This window comes from Saccoglossus kowalevskii, chromosome 9 (assembly GCF_978046115.1).
Source record: "Saccoglossus kowalevskii chromosome 9, keSacKowa6.1, whole genome shotgun sequence".
Taxonomy (NCBI): Eukaryota; Metazoa; Hemichordata; class Enteropneusta; family Harrimaniidae; genus Saccoglossus; species Saccoglossus kowalevskii.
In genome coordinates this window covers 19,027,844-19,055,402 of record NC_140649.1, presented here as the reverse complement: position 1 = coordinate 19,055,402, position 27,559 = coordinate 19,027,844, and the positions used below count along the sequence as shown (strand labels likewise).

General features: G+C 35.1%; 2 protein-coding genes across 2 annotated transcripts in view; both read left to right on the top strand.

The window, feature by feature from the left end:
- LOC102808882 (tyrosine-protein phosphatase Lar-like) overlaps positions 1-6,629 on the top strand; it is a 130,767-nt gene extending 124,138 nt beyond the window's left edge. The window contains exon 20 of the mRNA XM_078012118.2: positions 636-6,629. Within this exon, the coding sequence (XP_077868244.1) occupies positions 636-1,535 (900 nt within the window). The 3' untranslated portion in view covers positions 1,536-6,629. The remainder of the gene's footprint in view (positions 1-635) is intronic.
- Positions 6,630-15,953: 9,324 nt separating this feature from the next.
- LOC144358423 (uncharacterized) lies at positions 15,954-17,027 on the top strand. Its single transcript, XM_078012117.1, has 2 exons — positions 15,954-16,236; positions 16,897-17,027. Exons 1-2 carry the CDS (start codon positions 15,954-15,956, stop codon positions 17,025-17,027), a joined length of 414 nt encoding a protein of 137 aa, XP_077868243.1.
- The last annotated feature ends 10,532 nt before the right edge of the window (positions 17,028-27,559 follow it).

The window sequence follows — 27,559 nt, the reverse complement described above, 5'->3', positions numbered from 1 at the left end:
TTGTTTCATGAGCCATTTCAAGATGGCTGAATGCGGCCATTTTAGTTCTAAAAATTTATCAAAATAGTGCATTTTTGCCATTCTAGAACCGGATCTCAGTGATGCATGGACATATTTCATTCAAACTTAGTATGTCAATTGAACGTATTGGGTCTTTGATGCACATCATATTTTTCAGATCAGATTGAAAACGGTCGACTGGTGGTCATTTTGTTTTTAACAAATGCAGTTCCAGGGTCATATTTCTAACATACATTAACCAATCACATTGAGACTTGCATACATTCACACTTCACATCATGCATAAGCACATGCTTTTGTTTCATGATCCAGTTCAAGATGGGTAAATAGACATTAATCTGGTCACATGACCTGTGATTTGCATCTCCCATTTGATTGCATATTTTGTGATCAGATAAAAAACAACAGACCTGCAGCGCTCTTGCTTTTTGGACATATTACTCTATCATAGGCATGAATAACATTTTCCCTATTTGCAACAGGGTACTGTTGTAATTCAACCAAATATCATTTTGAATAACATGTTATATAATGCATTTCATGTGTGTTAAATTCTATATTGAGAGAGAACTCGGCAATTTTCCTTACAAATACAAATATTGATTGATTTTCAGGCTTTTCAAGCAACTGAAGAGTTCTGTGAAGGTGGTTATGATACTGTTGGCAATCAGACAACCCAACTGGATACTAACCAGAACCAGGAAAATAAGGATCCAGATATCATCAGTAACCAGTCTGATCCAGGTTTTGATATAAATCAGGAAAAAGGCTTAATTGTCGATCTGGAATGTAACATAAAGCATGCTGCAATAGAATCTGATGATGAGACGGTGCCTCTTACTGTTAGTCTGCCAAACTCTGGTTCTTCAGGAATTGAAGATGAGTACGCCAAAATGACAGGCATCTCAGATGGAACTATGTGTCTAAAAGTTGTACTGCCATCACAGTCATCACCTGTATCCAAGCAACAGAGGAAAAATGAAATAGATAATGCTGAAATGTTACCGCATATGAGTAATATACAACTGTTGAACGTGACAGCACCAAACTTTTCGCCTCATGTGACAGATTTTAGTGTCAGCGACAGCGAGAATTATGTTAAGACATGTCTTGGAGATGACAGCTCACAGGAATCCACAGAAAAACATGGGTGTGGGACAAATCAAGATGATGGAGAAACGAGTGGCATGGCACGTTTTTATGACGAATCTGATGAAGACTGTTGCGAGAATGAACTCGATAACCCTGTACTGCAAAGCATTTTGGGAACACATGAAATTGACTCTCTGGCAGATGCACCATGGGAAACAGACAAGCCGCTATCAGAACCTGTAGCAGATGTATTGAATGTTAGTTTCTCAAATCTGCCTACTGTGTTTGGTATTCATAGCGATGACGAGGAACAGCGAGATAGTGATGCGATAGAGAAATGCCCGCTTGTTTCTTCCTCAGTTGATGGTGACTATTTTCCCAATTCCGAGACTTTTAATATGCTTCAAACATCATCAGTGTGATATAAAACAGTCTTGTCACATGGTCTAAACTGGAGACTGACCAGTATACTATTTACCAGTGAAAGTGTCAAGGTCACATTGTATTGCAATAATGAATCTGGTGACAATAAATCCTTCTTGTGATAATGATGAAAAACAATTAGATTTTTTCTACAGTTACTACGATGATTATTGACACTGTTTCTATAGTTACTAGGATGATTATTGACACTGTTTCTATAGTTACCGTACTAGGACGATTGAGATTGAAGCTTTCTACAGTTACTATCATGGTGATGGAAATTCTATTTTATTTCAAGAAAAAGAGCCATTAGTCCACGGTACTATTCCAGAACATTTTTGAGAAAGTTGGTCATAAATCGCATGATCATATTCATTGGTTTATTATGTAAAATCATGAAGCCATTGTCTCATGGCACCATAAAATAGCATTTATTTGTGTGTTACAGTAACATATTTTGAGAAACTGAATATTTTTCTAAAAATCGCTATTTTTAAAACAGTTCCATGGAACAAAATATTAACGAAAATTTGTGTATTTTAACACTTTTTAAAACCCACATTTTTAAAATAATTCAGGACAATGAAAAGTATCCTAGGCTATTATTCTCAATATATGATATATGATGTCACCAGATTACAATTTGAGATATTGCATAATATCTCTGCCTTAGGAACCTATGGTAAAAGCACCATAATATACTTAACAAAATGGCTACTATCCACTAAAATACATTCCCAATTTTTTCAAAAATTTGGATAATGATCCCAACTTTTTTAGCATCGCTGTTGACTTTGTCGAGCAAAGCTTATCATATGATTGAATGTCCGTCCGTCTGCGTCTGTCGTCCGCCATCTGCGTCATTTTTTTTTACTTTTTCGACTTCTTCTTGAAAACTACAAGCCTGATTGCTTTGATACCTTGGGCAGACCTCTCTTAGATTTGTTCATTTCGTGATGATATCTTTCTAATTTTGATGAATATTTTTGGTAAAAAGTGATATTTTCGACTTCTTGTTGAAAACCACAAGTTTGATTGCTTTGATACTATACATATAGGCACCTCATGTAGACTTCTCTCAGATTTGTTCATTTTCTAATAATTTCTTTAATTGGAACATGCACTGTTAACAGCAGAGCTATCTCAGCCGAGAGGCTGTTTATTTAAATCTAAATATTACCATGGAGTACAATTTATTGCAAAATGGATAAATTTGGATATTTTTATTAATGAGGGTTTTACCTTAACATCTTAATACTAGTAGCAACGAACATTTAAAAAAATGTTATATTGTTTTAATACTTGAAAGGACTTGATATGTACAAAAACTATATCTGAACCCAACTTATTTCACACATGCCAGTAGAAATAATGGGGTAGGCCAGTGAATCTGAATTATACACACACACACACACACACAAAAAAAGCATATCCCTCTATGAATCAAATTGGTAACATGTTGCCTTTCTTATGTTAAAAAAAACATAGTAATATAAAAAAACTCTCTCCGATGTATTGGCCCACTCTAGATATTCAAGTGCCATCCATCGCAAAGGAGCTTTTAAAGTTTAAAGGTCAGTTTGAATTTGACGTTGAATGCAATAAACAAAATTTTCTCCCAATGATGAGCTCCTAAACAAAAATAGATAATTCTGTTTATTGTAGTTTATGGTATCACAACAATTACTATTAAGTTCAACAAAATAGGTCTAATTACTGCTTAACATACAAAAATCAGTGTTTGTTACACATCCTTTGCCACACAAAACTAGCACTGGACATAGTGAACATCAGCAGGGACAACACATGTACAACTCACACACAGTGACTTGCTTCTGGATATTCTGTGGTTTATACCATATTTTTTTAATTCCAGGGGGGTCAACTGATTGGCTATAGTAAAACCCACTTTGCCTAACTTTGCCTAAAAAATATTGTAAGTAATTTGAGTGAGGATTTAATGTCAATTATTACAGTTTTATGGAAGTTTTTACAATTGCTAATAATTTGTGTATAGAATGCTATACAAGATCATATGTTTACTTTTCTCAGATTATGAAATTAACACATGAATATCTATGGAGAGTAAAATTATGAAAATATTTTACTTTTTATTAAACAATGTGTCATACATTTAAAACAAATTAAAAAAGGGTCACCAACCGATTTGTGAAGATATGATAGATTGGGTAGTTTGATGCTAATACATGGGTGTTCTGTGTGACCACTTCAAACCCATTACACGATTAACACATCGCATGCAGACTTGTCAGCAAGGAAATTTAACATAGACTATGTTTATTCTTGAACTGAACATTCAAAAATAAGGCCTAAGTTAAACAGATGAATTAATTGAACCATGCTAAAAGCAAAATTAAAGCTGTGTTGATCAAACTTAACTTGAAAAAATAAGGCCTAAGTTAAACAGATGAATTAATTGAACCATGCTAAAAGCAAAATTAAAGCTGTGTTGATCAAACTTAACTTGAAAAAATAAGGCCTAAGTTAAACAGATGAATTAATTGAACCATGCTAAAAGCAAAATTAAAGCTGTGTTGATCAAACTTAACTTGAAAAAAAAAATTGCCTGCAATTTATGTAGGTACTTCTCTGCATTACTTTGTTATTCTCGTTCCATTCTCTAGTACTGGTATGTTATCTCAGGAGAGTGCATCTACAGCGCCCTCATGCATCAAACATATGTATACTTTTGTTTTTATTGTGTATTGTGAGTACAGTCAATGATGTATATAATTAATGTTTTAATGAAGTAATTTATTAATTATTCATATCTTTTATTCAATGAGGCCAGTAAAATGTTTTATATCACACGTTTCTATGAATATGGAGTTACATATTTTAATGCACCTTTTTGCCATCATACCAACAGATGTGTACAAAATTTTCAAGAACCTTATTTCATGTTCAAATATATTACATGAATCACAGTACTTTGTAGACAGTTTTCAGGAAATGTTAAGTTGGAGACAGATGAAATGAGATACTTTGAATCATTTTTAATAGGATTTTTTTCACATTGACTAGTTCGGAAAGTATACAATTATGTATATAACTGTCACTAGTGATATTACATTTATGTATATTATTTTAGTATAGCCAACAAGATCATATTGTAAAAGGGTTAATTATTCACTGGGTTTTAATTTTGCTTATTTCACTGACTGGAAAATGCAATAAATTAAAACCCAGTGAATATGACAAATTTAGCATAGAACATATTATCTAAATGATATAACCGTGAATTTAAAACCCACTGAATATGCCTGAAATTGGTAAATCAGTGAAATTTAAACCCAGTGAAAATTAATCATTTTACAGCAGTCATCAAATGTTTGCTGTCTACGCAACTAATCAGGTAAAAATGCATGTTATTCATATTGAGTAGATGTCTTTTAGGAAATAATGTAGGACACTATATATTATCCAGTATGCCTATTTCTGTCACACAGAACTTGGGTCACGGTATATGTATAACAAATTCAAATCTGAAGTTCAAAAATGTTTGTATTTACATATGTCCAAAAGACCTTAATTTGTTGTGTAATATACTGTAGAATACTATATTTTTGTTTGGAATTCATTTTCACTGAAGGGAAGATTCCGTGAAAATAAAATCCAGCGAATATACTTTTTTTTCCTATATTTCACATTAATCTCATCAAAAATCAGTGAAAATAAACTCAAAGCAAAACGCCCAAAAAGCCTTTTCAGCAAAAATTTATTCCAGCGAAGATAAAGTATTCAACAGTATTCTATATGGTCGAATCACAGTGAGTAAATTTAGTAATTATATTTTTAAACTCAATACTTATTCTAATTATCATGTTAATATTTAACGTGAAAAAAATTGTATTGTCGTGCAAATAATAGTCATAATATGGTCATAATAGTTTATATGATTGATGTTGCGTAGTATAATTACAGTTACGTTGTTTTTACAATATATATATATAGTTTTTGTTATTGTTGTATAATGTTTAACATGTTTAACTGCCACAAGGTGTATGAAATGTTGTCTATATTTTTTGCAGTTGTAATTTTCAGTGGATTGCAGATGAGTTAAACTCAGACACCATGTCAGAGTATTGTTGTGTGAAGAGGGGTACACCATCTAGGTCCTATCATGCTAAAATTCCCGAAATTACGGGAAGATTGAGCACCTAGCTCGATAAATGCAAACCTATACTACTAACGTTGGACACCCTTCTTAAATACACCTTACTTCACTGACATAACGGAAAACAAATTTAAATTGATGGGCATTTTCTAATTCCGACCTCGGTTGTAATATGAATACAATTTTTATATTTTTCAAAGTTTAGTTTTTCTTAACTTTTCTTCACTAGGATGATGAAAATTAATTAAAAAAAATTTTGTTTAAGAAAAGCAGTTGTTTTTTTCCCTAATTTAGACAATATTAATGTTTGTTTCTATTTTATTTTTCTTCTTTGGCTTAACACTTGAATACCATTGATACAAATTAGAAAATGTAATATTTGTAGTTACAATAATATTGAGTACAGTAGTTTTAAATGAGCCAATCAGTGTTCACTCAGTAAATCACATGATCATTTAATGATTCTAATTGTCTGATTGAGAAAGACACAGTGTAACTAATTATTGCATTGCTGATGGCCAGTATACCATCTTACATGATAGACAGGGACCATTTGTAGATAAGTGCATTATTGCAATTTTTAGTCTTTGTACTGAATGAAACAATACCGACTAACACAAATGCTACCATTATTGCTATTCATGTTTTTCTGAAACTAATTCCTCCAGTCAGCCTTTGACCAGCTTTAATATTCTCTCGAATAATCTCAAAGATTATGTTATATAGATATATATATATTTGTGAAAAATGAAATGGTTTGATATATTACATCACTTGCCTTAAAATGTTTTGTTCTTTTTGGAGTTCAGTTACATTGGTTGATCAAACTATTTACGTAATATTGAAATTAATATTGACTACAAATCAGTGTGCTTTGGGTGCAATGTATATTTATCCTTTGTTTCGGTGATGGTAAACTATTTCTGTAATAAATATCAGTGTCATGTGCACTCTACTTTGTGTATTTTGTTTGTCTTGCATTATTAGAAGCCATAGAACCAAAAAAAAAAATGGATTTTTCACCCTTGAACCCAACATGGATACTGCCTGAGCTCTCAGGCAAACCATGATCTTCGCTAGCCAAGGTCTAAGTTTATTCTGCCGAGCCTCTAATTAGACCTTGGCAGAACGACCATCAAATATGCGTATTCTAACAGCGCCCCCAGTAGTCAGTTGCGGCTGATCATTTTCCAATCAGTTTGCGTGTTACAAATCCCTCTTTGGCGTTTTATTTTAAACAAAATGGCGGCGCCCATGAATCGTGATATTTGTGATGATAAAATTGCGAAAGTTTTCGGTGCTGGTGCCCTCAAGCCTCATCAGGTACAGGCAATTGACGCAGTTTTGTGTGGGAAGGATGTCTTCATAGCGACAAAAACAGGAAGTGGAACTTTGTTTTATAATTTCGTACGTCCAAGCTGATTGGACGCCTTGTTTTATGGCGCGCTCAATCAGATCTCACTGCTTCAGATACGGAATTAGCCTATGCGATCCCGCACGGTATTGTGTAGAGGTCTATAGGTTGAAGACACTGGACCGTGCGATTCGGACGATGCAGGCAAACATGATCTTCAACTCCGTGTGATGGACATCTCTGTATACCTGTACATAATCAAGTATCAGATTTAATTAAGTTATAATCAGTTTTCTCTACCATTAACTAAGGGAGTCTCAAGATCAACATTTATAGTGACTTCAGCATTTCTGAGGTCATTTGGGTTTGTAGTCAACATGGCAGGTCGAAGTTGGAGACAGTCTAAAACGTGACATACTTGGGAGTATTCCCTTCCTCTGTCAGGGTTTCCCAGCCAATACCACACTTTGAAAACATCATTTGTAGGTGTGGCCATGATGACAACAGCTGACACTCCAGAGCAATGCAAGGCTTTCTGCAGGTCATTTATTCTGCACTCGGGTGCTTGGTACCTAGTCTACCTGTCAGTCAGGTGCAGTGAGGCACTAGTTTGGAGGACCATTCCTGATCACCTGGTGGTCGAAATGCCCTTCATAGAACTCCCTCCAACAGTACCTATTTGACAGACATCTCAGGGTTTGGCTGGGAAGGGGCACACATCATTCCTCTCCAGACCAAGGATCTCTGGACAACCTCTCAGATAATCAAACACATCAACTGGAAGGAGTTGAAGATGGCCCTCTGGATCTTCCAGGCACGTATTGGTAAGGGGGGCAATGTCTCTCATCAGGATTGTCACAGAACTGGTTGGTACCATTCATCGATCTGTTTCCTTCAATGCTGAACACTCAAAAATCAGGGTTTGTGAAACACGCCTCGCCAGACATCACTAGCATGGAACACAATGTCCCTATCAGCATGGACATAATTGATATGTACACGTTCCCACATAGCAACACACATTTCCCTGGCCAAGTCAAGGGTGGGCACTCATCTGGTCACTACTAATAGATCATAGTGACTATATACAATCACTTGGGACTACTCTCATATCTCAAGTCAAACATATATTTGTCGCCATAGCTGTTTCACTTACACACGCACAACATATCCTTTAAATCCTACAATTCCACGGTTGGTAGACTTACCTTACCATGTGGCAATTACTGATAAGAAGGCCCATCCAAAGTGTGCTGCGCCACTTGCCAAGAAAGACGCTAGTTCTGGTTGCCTTGGCTTTAGGCTGGAGAGCTCATTTCTTCACTAATAATTTAGCAGTCATTCATGCTGACTCAGGCACCTTATTGACCACTTTCTCTCGGCTAAGAACCAAGACCTGACAAGTGGGCCTCCCTCCCATATTATTGGAAGTGAACACTGGTATCTAGGAGTATGCAGATTCAGGTTAACTGGCCATGCAGTCACCAGTGAGTTGTACCACGTTCACACTTTCCAGATGGGTTCTGGGGACCTTTGCTTACTCAAATGTGGACACCCTACATTACAGTCAAGATGCATATTCTGAAAGATCCTATGCATTTTATACCTCTTGACAGCATAAATTTGTACAAATCGGATATGATCATTGTAGGTCAGGGGGTGACAAACTCCCACACAAGGACATGCTACTGGACTCTGTGCAAAGTGGGAAACTAAACATGACCTGGGATGGTCACCAGTAAGTCTTCAAATGTAAAAAGACTGTGAGGGGTGATCTCAAAAAAGTTTAGTATGTGATGATGTAGTAGCAGCTAATATGTGAAGAGAATATGAATGGTTAAAGCATGGAGCTAGCTCCATGGTTAAAGCGAGGGAGTTGTCACCTGCGCATGTGTTAGATGGCCATATAGCGTGTCATTGTTTACAAACAAGCGTCTACCCATGATCCTTGTGTGTGCGCAGGTGACGACCTCCCCACCCCCGCTTTAATCACCTTGGCTGCATGATGTTATTCATGGAGGTAGAGATGCTGCAACCACAAAGGTAGAATTTGTGATAGTGACAACTACGTGATTGCATAGCAGTTGGGATGTACCAAACATGAAAAACAGTAACTGGACTGTAAATGTAAACTCCTGGTTACTGAAGGGGTTTTCAAATTGTTTTACTTAAAGCGAGAGGGTTGTCATCTGCGCACGGGCGGGAATTGAGTTACAAGCGACGATAACATTACACGCTACAAACGCAAAGGTTCGTGGGTAGACGCTTGTTTGTAAACAACGACACGCTATGGCCATCTGACGCATGCGCAGTTGACGACTCCCCGCTCTAATTACCTGATCAGTAGTCATGCATATAACGATTGACAAACACATTATGGAACTCGTATGTAATGAAAAGAAGTTAAATCATTAGCTTTTCTGTCTAGCATCATCATTTTCCTTGTTAACAGTTTAGTGTGCCTAGTATTTTTTCTCCAATATTTCTCAAAACATTTGTATATTATTATTCAATGCATAAGGGTGTTGCAGTTCAAAGAACGCAAGTCAAGAAGGTCACTTAATAGGTTGCAATTTGACAATACTTTCAAACTTATTCATTTGTTCTTGTAGTATAAACATCGCTTATAATGAACCATGTGTTATAACACAGTTTATGTAATATTAAATAAAGGACAACAATTATTTATGATATCCTCATTCTTGTTTTTTGTTTCCATTAAAATCGTTCACTGTTTGAATCTACTGTATCTCACGTGTGGTAGAACCATCATAGTCACCATTTCTACAACTGTTACAGAAGTGAAACTCGTATCAGTTGTCTTCCCTCTTTAGTGGCAGAATTGTTGGAACCAATGCACTGTCTTCCGGGATCCTTCTGAGTTACTGGTTGTTAATTGCATCTAGGTTGCATTCATCTGTAAGGGTGATACGGCTGGTGATAGCCCTTTTCTCTGCTTCATATAATGGTGTGGTGACTATCACATCAATGAAGAAGTGGAGTTTAGCCTGCTCTTTTTTTCCTCATCTGGATCTTTGTTACCAGATTGTTAGTTTTTTTTACATGAGATCCTTAAGGTCCTTGAATTCCAGAGTATATGTACCTTTCTAAATAGGGGATTTTCGTACAATTGCGAGATCTCGCGAGATGTATGAAAAACGCGCGTCGAACGTCTGCTGCAAAAATCGAACGATTTGATTTTGAACTAGAATTTCTTTATTTCGTAACTCACATCGACCGGCCGATCTTCGACAGAGGAATATTCCTTCCGAATACCCCAACTTAATCAAAATTGCCTATCATCAAATGTGGACAGCACATTATTAAACATGGAAATGTCCCCCAAAATACTTCGCGTTTGTCGAATCCCACGCGATGTTTGACGCCACTACGACGCTATGACCTTTGTTTGTCCTGTTTTTACGTTCGATTTCACGCATAACACGGGATTCTCGCAGTGAACGGAAAATAGTCTATTGGTACTCCCTGATAAGTAGAGTAACCAGGTTTATGGTCAGCAATCATCCGTAAACAAAACTCATGTTGGCTGCCATGCCCTGTTCACTTTAGATAACTTGTCTAGGAATCCTTGTTTTTATATGCGAGGTCACCCACATGCATTCACGTTTGATATATATTGTATTTCTCTAATTTAAAGTGTATTAAGATAAATTTTCTATTTTGGGTGCCAGCAGTAATATGTGTTAGATTAATGGAGAATATCGATATTCTCCCCATCATATTTCATCAACGAGAGTTCATGGCACTCTTCATTCGGTATACTGTGTGTATACTTTAAATTTGGCAGTGGGACAAACCTCACAGCTAAATGTTTGACTTACCTATAAAGGTAGACATATAGACACTCATCCTATAGCATTCCATTCCACAACAAGATCAGACAATGCACAGTCGACATCAACACTGCGCCACCAGTATAGCATGTTTTTGACTGTGAAAGTCCGGTGCCACACGCAACTTACACTTCACTCCCAAAATGTTTCAGCATTTTCAACTGCAGGTAGAAACGTCCCTGAAAAATAAGTCTCTGTCGGGAAACTCTTTGGATACGAACGATAGATCTGCAATACCTGGATCAAGCAATACCCCCCACGTTATCCAAGGAAGTTAACTGGGGGGGTGGTATTTTCGTTCAACGTAATTGCAATATTTTGTTGTTCGTACAACGTAAATTAAAAACAATAAATTCCGTAATTCTGTAATCACAGGCTAGACGTACAACGTAATCAAACAAATATTTCCTTTTTCGTACACTGTAAAAATATGTAATTTTTCTCGCTACGTACAAGAATTTACATCCAAATGAAAAAAGTCGTAATTAAGAATAATCCAGGGAAATTACATTCACTATAAAACGACTAGATGACACAATTCACTGCAAAATTAAATTTTCACTGTAAACTGTAAAAACGTCTTTTTTTCTTTGTAAATTGTAAAAAGCCTTTTTTATTTCCCGTAAAACTGTATACCAGCTACCCCCCTTGTCCCCCCCCCCCTCTTAACTGAAAGAAGCTAAAAACCGTACAAATTAAGCTAAGAGCCCTTCAGCCAAACAGTCAAGGCAGCTCTTGGGGTGTGATATTTCCACGACTATCACCTTCTTCGGCAGAATTAGGGAGGAGATAATGTCATTGCAACATTGAGGTGAAAATTATCGCCTGATGTGATATGCACAACAGCGGAGTCAGGGACAGACGACGCCATTACCGACATACTGTCTGAACTCAAAACAAATTCCACTACATGACACGTGGGTTTTAAAAACGTGTTAAAATGCCACGGAATGAATTTAGATCAACTAATAAATATGTAGAAAAATAATAATCAAATATATATCTTTGTATTTTGGTCAGTATGCTCTGTATACTGAAAACCATATATCGTATATTGATGTATATGTATCATATATAAAAGTGTGACCACATAAGACAGCTACGGCGTTCCATAAAAAAACGATCTCTTTTAATAAAATCCGGTGCTTTTTTTTTATTTCGAAATTTTTTACTATATTTTTTGATGTAGGTTTTCGAGACGTTTGTTTTAAAATGTATTACAAAATGCCACAGGATGAATTTAGATAAACTAATAAATATGTGAAAAAAAATAATCAAATGTATAAAAACTAGTTTCATGTTACTGCCGAACTAAAAATCGTCCTTTCACTAAAATACAGCTATTTACCGATCCATTAATTTATATATCTTTATTTCTGTATGATAAACAGATAAATTCGTTATGTGATATTCACGTCAGCCACAAATGCGATGAATATTGAAGAAATATTCATGTGGTGTAGGACTTTGCAATGGCGGGTCTAAACTTACGATACTACGGATAAGGTACAATTAAATATGAGAAATTACTCAGGGAAAATTACGCACGTGACGTAGGGATGACACAATACCAAAACAACGTCGTTCTAAATATAAAAACATTACGAAGAAAAAGTTTTCCTCTTTCGTAGTTCTCGAAAAATAAACACTTCCGTGATTTTCTGAAATCCATTCAACAAAGTTGCATATTTGGTCACGTGTCCGTAAATATACGAACAAATGAATTTGGAATTCATGGTCATTGCGTTATTGTTTGGTGTCATGTTTAGCAGCGGCGGTGGCGGCACGCGGTCGCCCCTCGAAAAAAATGTCGCCCCTCCAAAATCAAGCTGAAACCCTTGTTGTCATCAAAATTTGCTCCTCAAAATGAAGGAAATAGCGTTTCAGCATCGTCCGCCATCACGGTGTTGTTCCGTTCGGACATTCCTCCCTCTACAGAGTGGAGTGCTTCGCCGGAACATTCACCTTGAAAATTCAAGATGCGTTTCAGAGGGTCTAGATTTCAAAATTTTTAAGAGCGAGCATGCCCCCGGACCCCCTAGTATTAAATGTCGCTCTTTTGGCGCAAAGTTGGTGAGCAGATCTCGCCACTTCATGCAAAATGTCGTGTCGCTGCCTCTGTTTAGGATAGTAACTTCCGGTCGTGATGCCGTAGTCGCTACACGATCGCCGCAGTTACAAGTAACTCATTTGCATATATTCTTTGAACTGGAGCGTCAAAAGAGTTGTCACGAACTTCAACGTGTTGTTGTCATTCGACGTTTGTAAGCACCGTTTGAACTCGTCATAGTCATGAATATGACATCAAAGTCATGATTCCAAACAACGACCTTCTCCTCGGGTAAGTGCATGACGCATTTTCTTGGGACAGAGTCTGGCGTACGTTTCAACAAGACCCACTGTTGATGATGTACATTATCTATTTCCGGTAAGAAACTTGTATGCTGTCACTGTTACTAGACTAGAGAAATGTGTAACGGTCACTGTGACAAACTAGTCACTCTAGACGTGGTGTTATAAGTCACGTTATTATGAGTATTCTCAGATTTTCATCGATATATCACTCAACAGTTGTTAAAGCGCGGTGGTCGTCGCGCAGCGCGTGTTCGAATTCCATGTAAATAAACAATGTATTTTACACGCGTTGTATACGTCGCTATGAGTCCCATATTGAACAGGACGCGGCGCGACGACTACCGCCCTTTAATGAAAACTAGTGCATATATGCCCTGGGACAATGTACAGACCTGATTAGGTTTTGGTTGCTTACAATTTGCATAATAATTTATCAATTTTCATATGTTCTACTGATATCTCCAGAACTACTCAACAGATGTCAATGAAGCCTATTACATAGTTGCTGCAGTTCTGTAGCTCGCTCGGTTTCGCTGTCGGTTATTTTGTTCGTCGTGGTGTTAACGCGAAACCATGGAGCTACAGTTCCATCCTATGCGAGTTACCATATTTTACCGACCTGAAATCAGGTCGGGCCGTAACAGCCGGGTTTGTTTTCATTATTTTCGCCTCAAGTTTCTACTTTCTACTGTCGATGGGTCCCCAAACTATTTCATCAATTATTTTGAGGGCGATGGTCCGAAATTGGTCGATTTCACGACGAAAACCGCGGGAAAACTTCAGCGAAATCCCCTCGTTTGTCGCCATCTTGAATAAGTTATCGTGACGTCACAAGGCGTCACAGTTTTCCCATTTCACGCAGTTTTCGTCGTGAAAACGACCAATTTCGGACAATCGCCCGCAAAATAATTGATGAAATGGTTTCGGGACCCATCGACAGTAGAAAAGTAGAAACTTGAGGCGAAAATAATGAAAAAAAACGGCTGTTACGGCCCGACCTGATTTCAGTTCGGTAAAATATGGTAACTCGCATAGGATGGAACTGTAGCTCCCTGGTTTCGCGTTAACACCACGACCAACAAAATATCCGACAGCGAAACCAAGCGAGCTACAGAACTGCAGCTAATTACATAGATGTTCTTGGACATTACTCTTGGGTTTAAATCCGTACTAACTAATTACCCAATTTGCATAATAATTAGAAAAGTTTAGCTTTTCAACTGATATCTCAACAAACACTCGTCAGATGTCAACTAGTGCTATGTTGAAGGCATTGGACTATATAGAGATACATCTCCAACATCATTTTACCGTATTTGGTCATGTGATCTCATTAAATATGCATAATTTTAATATAGAGATATTGCAGATAGACACATGCAACTGATGCTGAAATGAAGGCAATGGGCAAAATGACATTATCACATGCCCATATATATAGTACCTCATTATTATGCATAACTAATATCTCAAGCACTGTTGCAGATAGGACAATCCAGCAAGTGTAATATTGAAAGCTTCAGAAAAATATATATGACATCAAATGGCCATGTGCCTCATTAATATGCATAAATCAGTGATAAATGGAATATTTTCAGCACATTTTCTTAATATGAGCTAACGTTTTTGATCGCTTAGCCCATATTCTCCCTGATACATAGCCCCCTGATACTCTCGGCTGGCGCCCTCTTACCGAATTTCAAGTCATAAATATATTTCTAGAGCCACGCATTTCTGTGCTGCCGTACAACATGAAATCTTTCTCAAATATATTTTTCTCAGTGAAAACTGCTCAGCAACACCAGCTGACAATGTGTCTGGACACCAAATACACTGAAATTACTCCCAAAATATTTCAATGGCGATAGATACACCATTAAAACGGCCCAGAAACCTTCCGCTATGGCATTTTCAGGTCGATCCGCCATGTTGTTTCTGTGCTTGGTCGTTCCGTTCCCTCGCCTGTGTGTGTGTGCTCCCTCTAGTTCATTTTTTCTAGAAAACCCCCTGGCACATCTTAACAAGCAATTCAAAATGGATGACTTATTCATTGTAAATTACTGAATTGACTTTTTTATACAGGTAATAGTAGATGATAAATAACAGGGATTTATTCTAAACTATTTGCATATACATAGTTGTCATTACCGTACTGTATCTCAGTACACAATGTGTTCTCATTGTTTACTTTTACAGGTCATGTGCTAATTCACCGTTTAATGGAACAAGATGTCTGCTTTTATTTCGTATCTGTATTTATCTGTATTTAGTTTTATTCTGTTGCTTCAGATCACACAGGGAAATGTTGGTGAGTTTAAATAATGGAGGTTCAATCTGAGGGGATTCGTCTGCTAACTGTTAAAGCAGTGGAGTCGCCACCTGCGCATCAGTCAGATGGCCATAGCATGTCATTGTTTACAAACAAGCATCTACCCATGAGCCTTTGCGTTTTTAGCGTTGTTATCATAGCGTGGGACTCAACTCCTGCACGTACGCAGGTGATAACTCTCTCGCTTGTAACTGTTGTAATTCTGATTATTTCAAAAGAAGATTTAATGCTAAAGTCAACTTCTAATGTATTTTACAAAATAAAATGCCTCACATTTTTAAAATATTTTTTTCAATATTTTGATACTGAAAGAAATTATCGAAAAATAGTGTTCCACCAAAATGTTGGCACAAAACATAATGTTGCTTCAAAGGTTAAACTTATAAAATGTTTTTTGTTCATGCCAAAGTGAGTATATCTTCTGAGAAGACCATTTACAGTGTGAGTGAGACCATAGTTATAAATTGTACAACCTCTACACCGTCAGCTCTAAATGTTCAATGGTATTTTAACCAAGAATATCTAGACTCAAACCAAGTCATATCTATAACAGCTGATATATCACAGATTTCTATCACAAATGTTACGTTTGATGATGCTGGCAATTACTCATGTGGTTTGTTAGGAGACGTCCCATCTGATTGGTGGACGATTGAACTACAGGTTGGAGGTAAGTTAAGAATACAGGCGACCTAGATCATGATATAGCTGGCGGCTAAGAAGCTTTCGCACTTGAGGTCATACCCCGACTTCTTCCTCCACTGAATACCTGTCATTTCTTGGGTGTTAACCACAAAATATCAATGGCATACTAAAGATGAGAAAAACATTAAAACCTTTTTTAGCATGTTGATGTTTGTAGTTTTACCCAATTTTGTTGGCCATGTTTGTGTCTGTTACAGACTAACCAATTGCAGTGAGCGGTATTATAATTAATAATGTTGGCTTTTTCGATTCATACATGTAGATCATAGTGTTTTAGTGACATGAAATTTAATAAATGCGAAAGTATTTTAGGGCATTACTAAACTTAATAATATACATATTTGATGAAGTAAGCATGTCGCAATGTAATTATACCCTCTTCAAAGATCAGCATTTCAACGTTGTGCTATAAAAAAAAAAAAAATTAAATTCAAAATCTGTTATTTTTTTGTGTCTTTCACACAATATGCAAAATCAGTACAGTGAACAGAATATTGTCATTACAAAATGACCTCTGTAGCCAATGAAAATGTATTCTTACGATTTCAATGATTCATGCATGTCATCCAGGGTAAATGTTTCATAAATATTGAAAAACAACAATATTTTGATTTTTTTATTGCAGTTGCTCCAACACAGATTGCAAACTTTGCTTGCTATTCCTTCAACGTAGAGGACATATTTTGTTCCTGGGATGAAGGAAGAAAAACAAACATTCCAACCAGTTACACTTTCTACTATAAAAGCATTTACTAGTAAGTACTGTATGTTTCTTATATGTCATATCCTGTTACTAGATCTATGACATTATATCCTGTATGTAGATCTATGACATCATATCCTGTATGTAGATCTATGACATCGTATTCTATAGGTAGATCTATGACATCATATCCTGTAGGTAGTAGATCTATGACATCATATCCTGTATGTAGATTTATGACATATTCTGTAGGTAGATCTATGACATCATATCCTGTATGTAGATTTATGACATCATATTCTGTAGGTAAATCTATGACATCATATCCTGTAGGTAGATCTATGACATCATATTCTGTATGTAGATTTATGACATCATATTCTGTAGGTAGATCTATGACATCATATCCTGTATGTAGATTTATGACATCATATCCTGTAAATAGTTCTATGACATCATATCCTGTAAATAGTTCTCTGACATCATATTCTGTAAATAGATCTATGACATCATATCCTGTATGTAGGTTTATGACATCATATCCTGTAGGTAGATCTATGACATCATATCCTGTAAATAGATCTATGACATCATATCCTGTAAATAGATCTATGACATCATATCCTGTATGTAGGTTTATGACATCATATCCTATAAAAGATGCAGTTTTCTGGTTGCATAACTGTTATGCATGACAATGTTGATCTAATGAGTTAATGTGGAGGGGAGAGGTTACCGTGGTAATTGTTAGGCATTCATACAATTCTGGACATATAAAGTTCTAGGTAGAGAATTTATTTACAAACTTCAATTTTGTACTGAACATGATAATGTTGAATTGTAACCATCCAAGTTTACATTTGAGAGTTTACAAAATACATGAAAAGCACATGAAGCACATTTCAACATGAAGCTAAAATATAAATTGTTGATAACAGCCAAGAATTTGTATTAAGCTTTATTGTCTTTTGCCATTAAATCACAATCGGATAACATGAAAATCTCTGGCCAATTCTCTACCTGCTATAACAGATATCTTTGGCTTGGTTAATTAACCATCATCAATAACATGGCTTTATCAGAGAGAAAACATACATGCAACCTTAAGTGGTTGCCTAGGAAACAGAGAACATGAAATTTTTCGATTACTAACTTTTACAATTTGTTTTCCAAACCATATAGTTATGATTGGAAAGAGTGTCCAGATAGTCAAAAGTTTCCAGACTGTTCAGATGAAATCCATGATTACACTTACTCCTGTTATCTGCTGTTTGAATATGATCACCTAGGAACTCGACACAATGTATCAGTGGTAGCACGTAATGACTTGGGTACAGTCACGTCAGCATTGGAGTTTAATCCTGACTTTGAAAGTATGTTGAATATATGAGATATTGTAATGATGTCTGTGTATATTGCATATTCAGTATGTATCTTTATGTCTGTGAAGTTTCTCAAAAATGATTGGATCAATTAAAATCACATCAAATCCCGATAGTAGCAAGATCTGAAATTGTTTTTTTGCAGATCCAAGAATTACCTTGCTTGCCTTTAATTTACATTATTTGGTTTTAGCTTTAAAGGGCGGTGGTCGTTGCGCTGCGCATGTGCGAAAATAAACATTTTAATAAACATTGATTTTCCCACAATCCAATGCGCTCTTCAAATGGAAATCACAAGTATGAGGTTTGACCTGGGTGCAACTTGCAATAATTACCATTGGTGACTTCTTTGAGACCTTCCAACCACTTAAAAATACCTAATTAAAGTTTCGTAATGTCTCAGTTTGTACTCGTTGAACTGCACTACAGTCGAAGTCACCATCTTTGTTTATATGAGACCCACATATCTCGCACATGCATGGCGCGACGACTACAGCCCTTTAAATTTTTTTTTATTTGTTCAATAATAAATTTGAAAGTTTGAAAATGTATGCTCTTTTCGTAAAACAATATCTGATAAATTTTTGGTAAAAATCTGTACTTGTTGAGGGGTTCTGAAAGGTAACATACATTGTACTTTAACAAAAGGGTAAATAAAACACAAAACAAATGACTGACAACTACCATAAAAACAACAAGTACACTACAGGTGTATGAATTGACATCAGGTGTTGTTATACAAATTTCCTGATTTTAATTTACTTTAAAGTATACTTTAAGGTATACCTTGACCTTCTGAATAAAACATTTGGAATTAATACATTTTTGTTCAAAAGAATAGCATAAATTTTGTGTCCCCTATGTAATTATTGAAAAGTGGTCGATATAAAAGTACTTACTAGTAACAGCTCAATTGAATAGTATCTCTTCCATGACCGCTAAATCTTGATCAATAACTATCTTATTAAATATTTTTTCCTGTAATGTGTTCATAAGTTGATGTGTTTATAATATCAAAATGGGTTTCAAAACACACTTTGACCACAGATGGCGTCCTTCCATGAGTCGTAACACACTAAAGCATATCCACAATATCTGATTACATTTTCATTTAAATCTATGCCAAATAAGTAGCTTATTTGAATAATTAATGAATATTTTTCTGGTTCTTGAATTAATATCATTTTATTGGTTACTCAGACAAACTGAGATTTGATGCCACAATATTTTTGATTCCGTCTTCAGAGTTACATGCATGTCTGAACTGACTTATTCTGATCAATATATGTATTTATTCTTGTTCAGTCACACCATTTGCACCAAGAAATCTGAATGCAATTCCAGAAGAGCCTGGTTGTTTGAAAATTACCTGGAATCTTCCCTGTGACTGGATTGGTAGTGGTTACAATCTACAGTATGCCATAACCTATCAGTCTCAGTGGGACTCAGAATGGTCACAAGCACATGTAAGTTTTACATTTAGATCAGGCAAAACAATGGAGGAAATACAAACAATTATGCAAATGTGCTCTAAATTATTAATTGTCATGTAGTATTGTATTTAGTCAATTTACTTCCTTTTATGTAGTGAATCACGTAGCATTTAGTTGTATATTTCAACCATATATAATTTTTCCATAGTTAACCATTTAAAGTGCAGCAGTAGTCGCACTGTGCATGTGCGACATTTGTGTTGATAAACGTTGATTTTCCCACAATCCAATGCACCCTTCCAATGGAAATCACATCATCACACATTAGTTTCGCTGTTGACTTTTTCTTTGTTCATTTTGTGATGATATCTTTAATTCACTAATTGTGGTGAATATTTTTGTCATTTTTGGTGAAAGTGATCTTTTCGACTTCGTGTTGAAAAGTGCAGGTCAGATATAATATTATAGGTACTACAGGTGTACAGATCTCAGAGTAGTTCATTTTGTGATGATATTCTCACTAACGGTTCAAATGAGTTAAAATTTGTACATGTATACTGTTTGTGTAGTCAAATATGTCATATCAGTCAGTTTCATAACTCTCCCATAGTTGAGGTTTTGAGCCATTGGTAGCATTTGAACTTGTATCATGAGTCCACTGCAACAACCACTGCACAACCAATGATCTGTGTTTTCTCAACAAATTAATACATATATTAATGTTCCAATGTAAAGTAAATCATACAAGAAACAACTTTTTCAAACACCAATGTATTTTCTGAAATCAGTTTGGGCACTGTTCCTTGTTGTTAAGGGTACACCCTTAGAAAGTCTGGGAGGTGAAATTTTAGAAAAAAATGTGCAAATTATTTTCATCTTCTGAACTTCATTTTTTCCCCAACAGTGATGTTGTGGCAATTTTTTATTGCTTTCCTCTATCAAGGGTGCATGTGTTTGTTGTTTTTATAAATTAGTTTTACCCCTTGTGCCACAAGAATTTCTACTGGTCAATCCCTTAACAGGACATGCTCATATATCCCAGTTAGAAATCTCAGTAATCACTTACATGTGAGCATATGTGATTAAAATAAACAAAATAGTTCATTCTGTTTTCCAGATATTTACGTCATCAACATCCCATCTGCTATGCAACTTAGAAAGCTTCACAGAATATACCATTATATTAAAAGCTTCCCAGACTGGTCTGAAGCTTGACAGTCAGTATTGGAGCAATTGGTCTTCAACAAAAGCCAAAACTGCAGAAAAAGGTATGCATATGGGTTTTTGGTTGAAAAGAATTTCACTTGAAGTCATGGAGCAATTAAAGATTATATGCACAGACCAATTTGTTCATTTCAAAAGCATTGGTCACGATTTTATAAAATAAAACTAACGAAACTGTAGAACATTTTACAGTGCATAAATCAATTACTGGGTAAATGCGGACGGTGTGCATAGACTACTGTAAAATAAAATTATTTTTGCTTGGAATTAATTTTTGCTATTTTCGCTTAAAGCATGATTCAGTGAAAATAAAATCCAGCGAATATACTTTTTCTCCTATATTTTACATTCAACTCGTCAAAATTCAGTGAAAATAAATTCTATTTAAACCACCAAAAACGTCTTTTCAGCAAAAATAAATTCCAGCTAAAATAAAGTGAACCCCAAACTGCATTATTTTGATTGTGGCATCGAGTTTATAGTGATTTTTCCTGACTATGTTAACAAAATTATTTTGATGCAACAACAATTAAATTCTGATTGTCATTTTATTTGTCTGATTTGAGACCAATTTCACCGCCATGCATCTATACATGTTTGCACCTGTGTCTCAGACACGCATGGCTGATTTCATTTAGACTTTATCCATTCATCAAACATCATATCATGCATGATCCAAATCAAGATGGCCGAATGGTGGCCGTTTATGTAAGTGCTAAAAATTCATAAAAATCAAACAATTCTGCCATTCCAGAAATGAATTTTGGTTGTGCATGCACATATTTCATTAAATTCATCTTTTCTCAAACATACTTTAATTAAAATTTGACTAGACAGCAAGAAAAGCAATTCTATGTTACCAGGGGTACAGGTAGAAGCAGCTAACATCTTTGACATAAAAAATCTACCCTATAACTGCTACATTATTCCCTTTGACTGCATAGCCTTTTTAAAATCAGAAGAAACACTTGGAGTAAACCAAAATCATTTTTTGAATTGAACCTCAGTTATTTGTAATTTTCCAATTTTTAATTCAAAATGGCTGCCAGGGGCATAGAGCAAACACAAAGAATGAGCATGGGAAATTGGAAAAAACAAGTGAGATTACCAACCTTCTATATCGAAAACTAAAAAAGATTGAGGATATCATATATATATGCACTAGAATTGGAAAAACAACCCCATATAACTGTAGCAATATATCTCTAGAGTCAGTTTGTGTTGCCAAATAGAATTTTGATCACATGTGTATACATGTAGTTGACATGTTCTTATCTTAATACTATTTCTTTGTTATAGCTCCACTGACACGAGTACATTTAAACCATGAAATAAAACGTAACCTGGAATTTAAAAATAAAATGGATGTCATTCTTTTTTGGGATGTAAGTATATATTATTCATTTTAATGCCATCTCAGTCTTGCCTGTATATTATGCTCTTTCTTTCTTTGAATCACATCTCGATTGAACTTTCCTGTGATGTAAGGGTGTAATGCTCTTAGATTTAATGTGATGTGAGAGGGTACATGCTCTCTTTTTTCTGTTTCTACGGTGAAACCATGTCAGTCTCACCTGGGATGTGAGTATGCTCTCTCCTTGTTCTGTTTCCATGGTTATATAAATATACATGTAGCATTATTTCATTGAAAATATTTATTATGAATAAACAACTTAAAATACAGTGATCAACAGTTATTACAAAAATACACATGTTGTGAAGAATGATATCTTTGACCACCAAAAAGTCTAACCATTAGACACCATCCACTAAATAGTTCATTTATAGTCTGCTCTTTTTCAAATAAAATGTTGCAAATTTTGAAATTTTTTGATCAAAAACTTGAAGCAATGACACATTTTGTGTGTCTGGTCCAAAGTTAAGATTGAATTCGCTAAAAGATAAAGAAAATGTGAAATGAATTTACCCAAACTTAAGCGGGAAAAAATTATGCTCATATGGTTAAATTATCATCAAATAATTTGTTTTACACACAGCCTCTTTCTGTGCGAGATATGAGAGGTGTGGTGTTAGGATACAATGTCACTGTTGTCGAGGCAACACAACAGTTACTGAAGAACACTGCTCTGACTAATGCAACCACTTATAGAGTAATCGGTAATTAAAAACTATTTTATCCATATTTGGTAATCATGTGACATCACTGCTGTACATTATCAAATAATAATGTTGCCTTTCATCTTCCCTCAATATGCTTGGTTAACTCGATCATTCAACAATGTGTATTTGCAGCCTGGAAAATGGAGTACAAATATTTTAATTTCCTTCTGTCTGGCCAGATGCCTTGATGTCCGGCTAGATGTCTGTGTGTCTTCAACATTTTTCAGAAATTCTGCAGCAGATATTTATCAATAAAACCTGACATCAATGTGTTTGAGTGGCTATGGGTTTTTTTTCCTAATCTGAGAATCCTAAGTGGGTCATCATTATTCAATTGCACATACTCAGATTCGGTTAGATTCAGATTATATGAATTGATTAAAATTATAAAGTTATACTTACAGTGTATTCATTCATAAAATAATCAATAACAGAAAAAAAGTTTGTGCTAAATGAATAGAAAATACTAAGCTGAGAAACTTGGAACAACTGAGACTAAAATTACATATAATGGTACTTCTATCAACAAAAGGTGAATGTTGATGAATTATTGTTCTGTGCCACCTCCATTTTACATGTCATATACTGCATAAGTGCTAAAATTTGGATTATTTTGAAAAACATGCTTATTAATTGCATGATCTATCTTTATTGTATGAGTGTTGTGAATATGAAAAACAATGTTGTATGATTATGGATTTGTTGAACATCTTCTACCAACAATAATAATATTGAAATGTTGGGTCAATAGAGATAAGTCTAGGAACATGTACAGACAATACTGACAAAGTATAATGAAGAGAATACTAATCAAGGATTGTTTACAGAATCTTTTTATTCTGGAACCTTTTTATTCTTAATTGTATTATTATAAATATCTCCTACATCAAATTCATTCAATTCACTCTGCACATAGAACTGTGGTTAAAGATTGCTTGTGAAATGTGCATTGCTAATAGCAAAGCTATATCAGCTGACAGACTGCTTGTTACATATATGAGATTTTAGATGTACACAGGGAATATTCATTGAATACAATTTAAATAAAATAATATATAAAATATATTTTTTTACCAGAATTAGACATTTATTCTACTTATGAAATACATGTTGTCACGTACAACAGTGTAGGATCGTCACCTGATGCAAGTGTTACCGTTTCATTCCCAGCTTCAGGTGAGTAGATTTTATACTTCGTCTAAATATTCCCTGATTTAAAAGTAACTCTAGTAAGACATTTCTTTGAACATCACTGTTATCTCACCTGTGAGTTTTGATGTTCAAATTGCAAGTGCACATACCAATGGTATAGTGGAGGGCTATATGAGAAGTTTTCATAAACTAACATGAGTATGGATCAACTCGTTTTTTGACTTAAACCCCAGCCATGGTTTTAATCTTAAACTAGTGCTGGTACAACAACCATTATATTGCTGGTGTCTGCATCAAAGCCACCACATGGATTCACTCTTTGTAACCAGTATATCTATCTAAAATGTCTCCTGAGTAGAAGGTGAATTGTTTTTAAGTAGTATTGAATGAATTTAACAAAGAATTATATACCGGTATATTCATGTTGTAGCTCCATTCCCACCTACCCTGGTGACTGTAGAGGCATTATCTGCATCCAGTATTCACATAAGATGGAATCCATCTCCAAGTATGAATACTGATATAACCTCATATACTATCTACTGGTCAAGCAGTGATTCTCATACAAGGTAAAACAGACTGTATTCACTAGGTTTTAATTTACTATTTTGCTGATACTGTAAAATAATTTATTTTAGCTGGAATTAATTTTCGCTTAATAGCCTTTTTGGATGTTTTGTATGGAATTTATTTCCAGTGATTTTTGATGAGTAAAATATAGTAAAATATAGGAAAAAAGGTCTATTTGCTGGATTTTATTTTCACTGAATCATTCCTTCAGCAAAAAGTGAAAATATAGTATTCCACAGTAAGTAAAATCTCTTGTTTATAATTAAACATAACTGTGTATTATTATATTACTTTCACATACACTTGATAGATGATTTAGAGAAAAAAAAACATTCTGAGTAGCTAAAAGGTTCAGTGATGTATGCATCGACTATTGGCATGTAATTGTACACACCACTTTGTTAATCAGAAGTTAACCAAATTTAACCAAATTTAACCAAATTAACTGATAATTAAAATTTGGGTTACTGAATTTGAACAACAATTCGATGTTGCCGATAACTCAAAGTTTGGTTAACTGTTGATTAAATGTGGACGTTCCACAAAAATGTATGTTGGCTATTATTTAAAATCTTTTAACTGTTAATTTAACATTGAGTAACAATTCGGGCATGGTTTCGCAAAAGTGCACAAGATTTCTAAAATATGGGCATTTTTGGAACTCAATGCCTGTTACTCGAACTTGTGATTTAAGTTGTATAGCAATCAACTTTGGCAAAGCAAGAGACAAGACCAAGATTAACAGGGTAAACAATTCTGCCATTGTATTGAAGACTTTCTTCACCTATGTAGGACATACCATTAGATTACAGGGCTGCATAGCATCACAAGTGAGGGGCTATGTTTACAAGTCAACAATGTTACATTAGTCCGTAGTGATTGTCTGGATCCAAATAAATCTTTAAAAACATTAGTTTTGTATAAAAAAAAAAAACTTATCTTTTTTTTTTAAAGGCATAACAATTTCACTGATGTTGATGGTGATCTGGAGTACACTGTCACCAATCTTCTGGCGTATAGCCGATACGAGTTTTACATCACAGCATCTAACGTAGTTGGTGAAGGTGGACAATCACTTCCTGTATATGAATATACTTTAGAAGCAGGTGAGAATATATGTACAACTGAGGACAAAACAGTGAGTGATTGTATGCAGGCTTTTTTGGTTTAATACACATTAAGTTAGCAATCCTGTTATTGTGTCATGTGACAATACTATCGTATTTCATATCATAGCATTTACTGTGTATTAAATATTAGAATAAATTTAACCCAATAGTACACATGCTTGACATGTGTTCTCACATTCTGCAGGACAAGAAATGGTCACATAGCAGCTTTGGCACACAGCATGACAAACATTCTTTATACAGTAGCTAGCACGCACTTACAAGAAACAGCCACTATTCTGTCCTTAGACGATGTTTGTTTTAATCTCTAGTGCCAACCAGCTCTCCACGTGATGTTGAAATGAACACAATAGAAGAGAATCCCACTCGTCTTTCAGTAAGATGGAGATCTCCTTGCCTTAGCAACCAGAATGGAATTATTCTTGGTTACTTGGTATACTACTGTCCTTTGCTGAATACAAGTCAATGTAAGATATATTGAATATATCGATTTTATTATCCGCTACATTTCGTGAACTGACAACAATAAATCTTGTGAATAATGTGTATTTTTTTTGTCTGAATTGCAGGTGATGGTGTAGAAGTCATAAACATGACAGCCACAGATCTAGAGAATCGTGTGTTAACACAGTGTTATTTAGATAATTTGAAGCCTTACACGTATTACAAAGTTATCATTGCTGCATATAACAGTATTGGTATAGGACCTAATAGTACTGAAATCTACAATAGGACAAGTCAAGGAGGTGAGTGTTAATTGTATTCCCTTATGAAAAATATTCTGTAGAATTTTTATAGACTTTGTATATAATTTCAAGGGTAACCTAACAGATACCTCTCGGTTTGTGTATAGCTGTGTCTTGTATTGCTATTCAGACTCCTAGTAGAATTATATGATTAATAAAAACTTTCATACTTTTTGAAATATGAGACTTTTTTTTTGTTAATACAGCTCCGAGTAAGCCTATACGACCTGTGGTTACTGATATTACTGCAGTTAACATGACAGTCCATTGGGAACCGCCAATCATTCCTAATGGGAATATAATCAAGTATGAAGTAAAATACAATGAAGACAAGGTGACGACTTATACGACTAGTGTTGTATTGGAGGATCTGTCTGGATATACCGAGTATGATATACAAATCCAAGCATGTTCTGAGGCTGTTATTAATCCATGTGGAGACTTTGCTAGTTTAAATAAAAGAACTGACATTGGAGGTAGGTCATCTTTAAGATTCAACACAGTGCATTGTGGGAGTACAGATAGTTTATTTTTAAACACATGTACTTGCTGCTTAATTCAGAGTTATGGAATTTTATTTTCATTGGCATATTTTGAATAATATTCAAATTTTGTTCTATCTCATATTCTTGTGAGTTCCATAAATTCATCAACTAAATATATTTTAACGAATACCATTACAGAATGCAGTAGAAATTTTTCAGTGTAGTTCCAGAAAGAAGCAAGATTATCGTCATATTCCAAATTGGGGAATGCATATAATATTTGAATGGCGAATATGAAAGCAAAGACACTACCCTTACCAAATAAAAATACATTTAAAATGG

Coding starts and splice junctions, on each gene's coding strand:
- LOC144358423 (XM_078012117.1), top strand. CDS start 15,954: ATGTTTTTTGTTCATGCCAAAGTGAGTATATCTTCTGAGAAGACCATT. Junction 16,237..16,896: donor GATTGAACTACAGGTTGGAG/GTAAGTTAAGAA, acceptor TTTTTATTGCAG/TTGCTCCAACACAGATTGCA.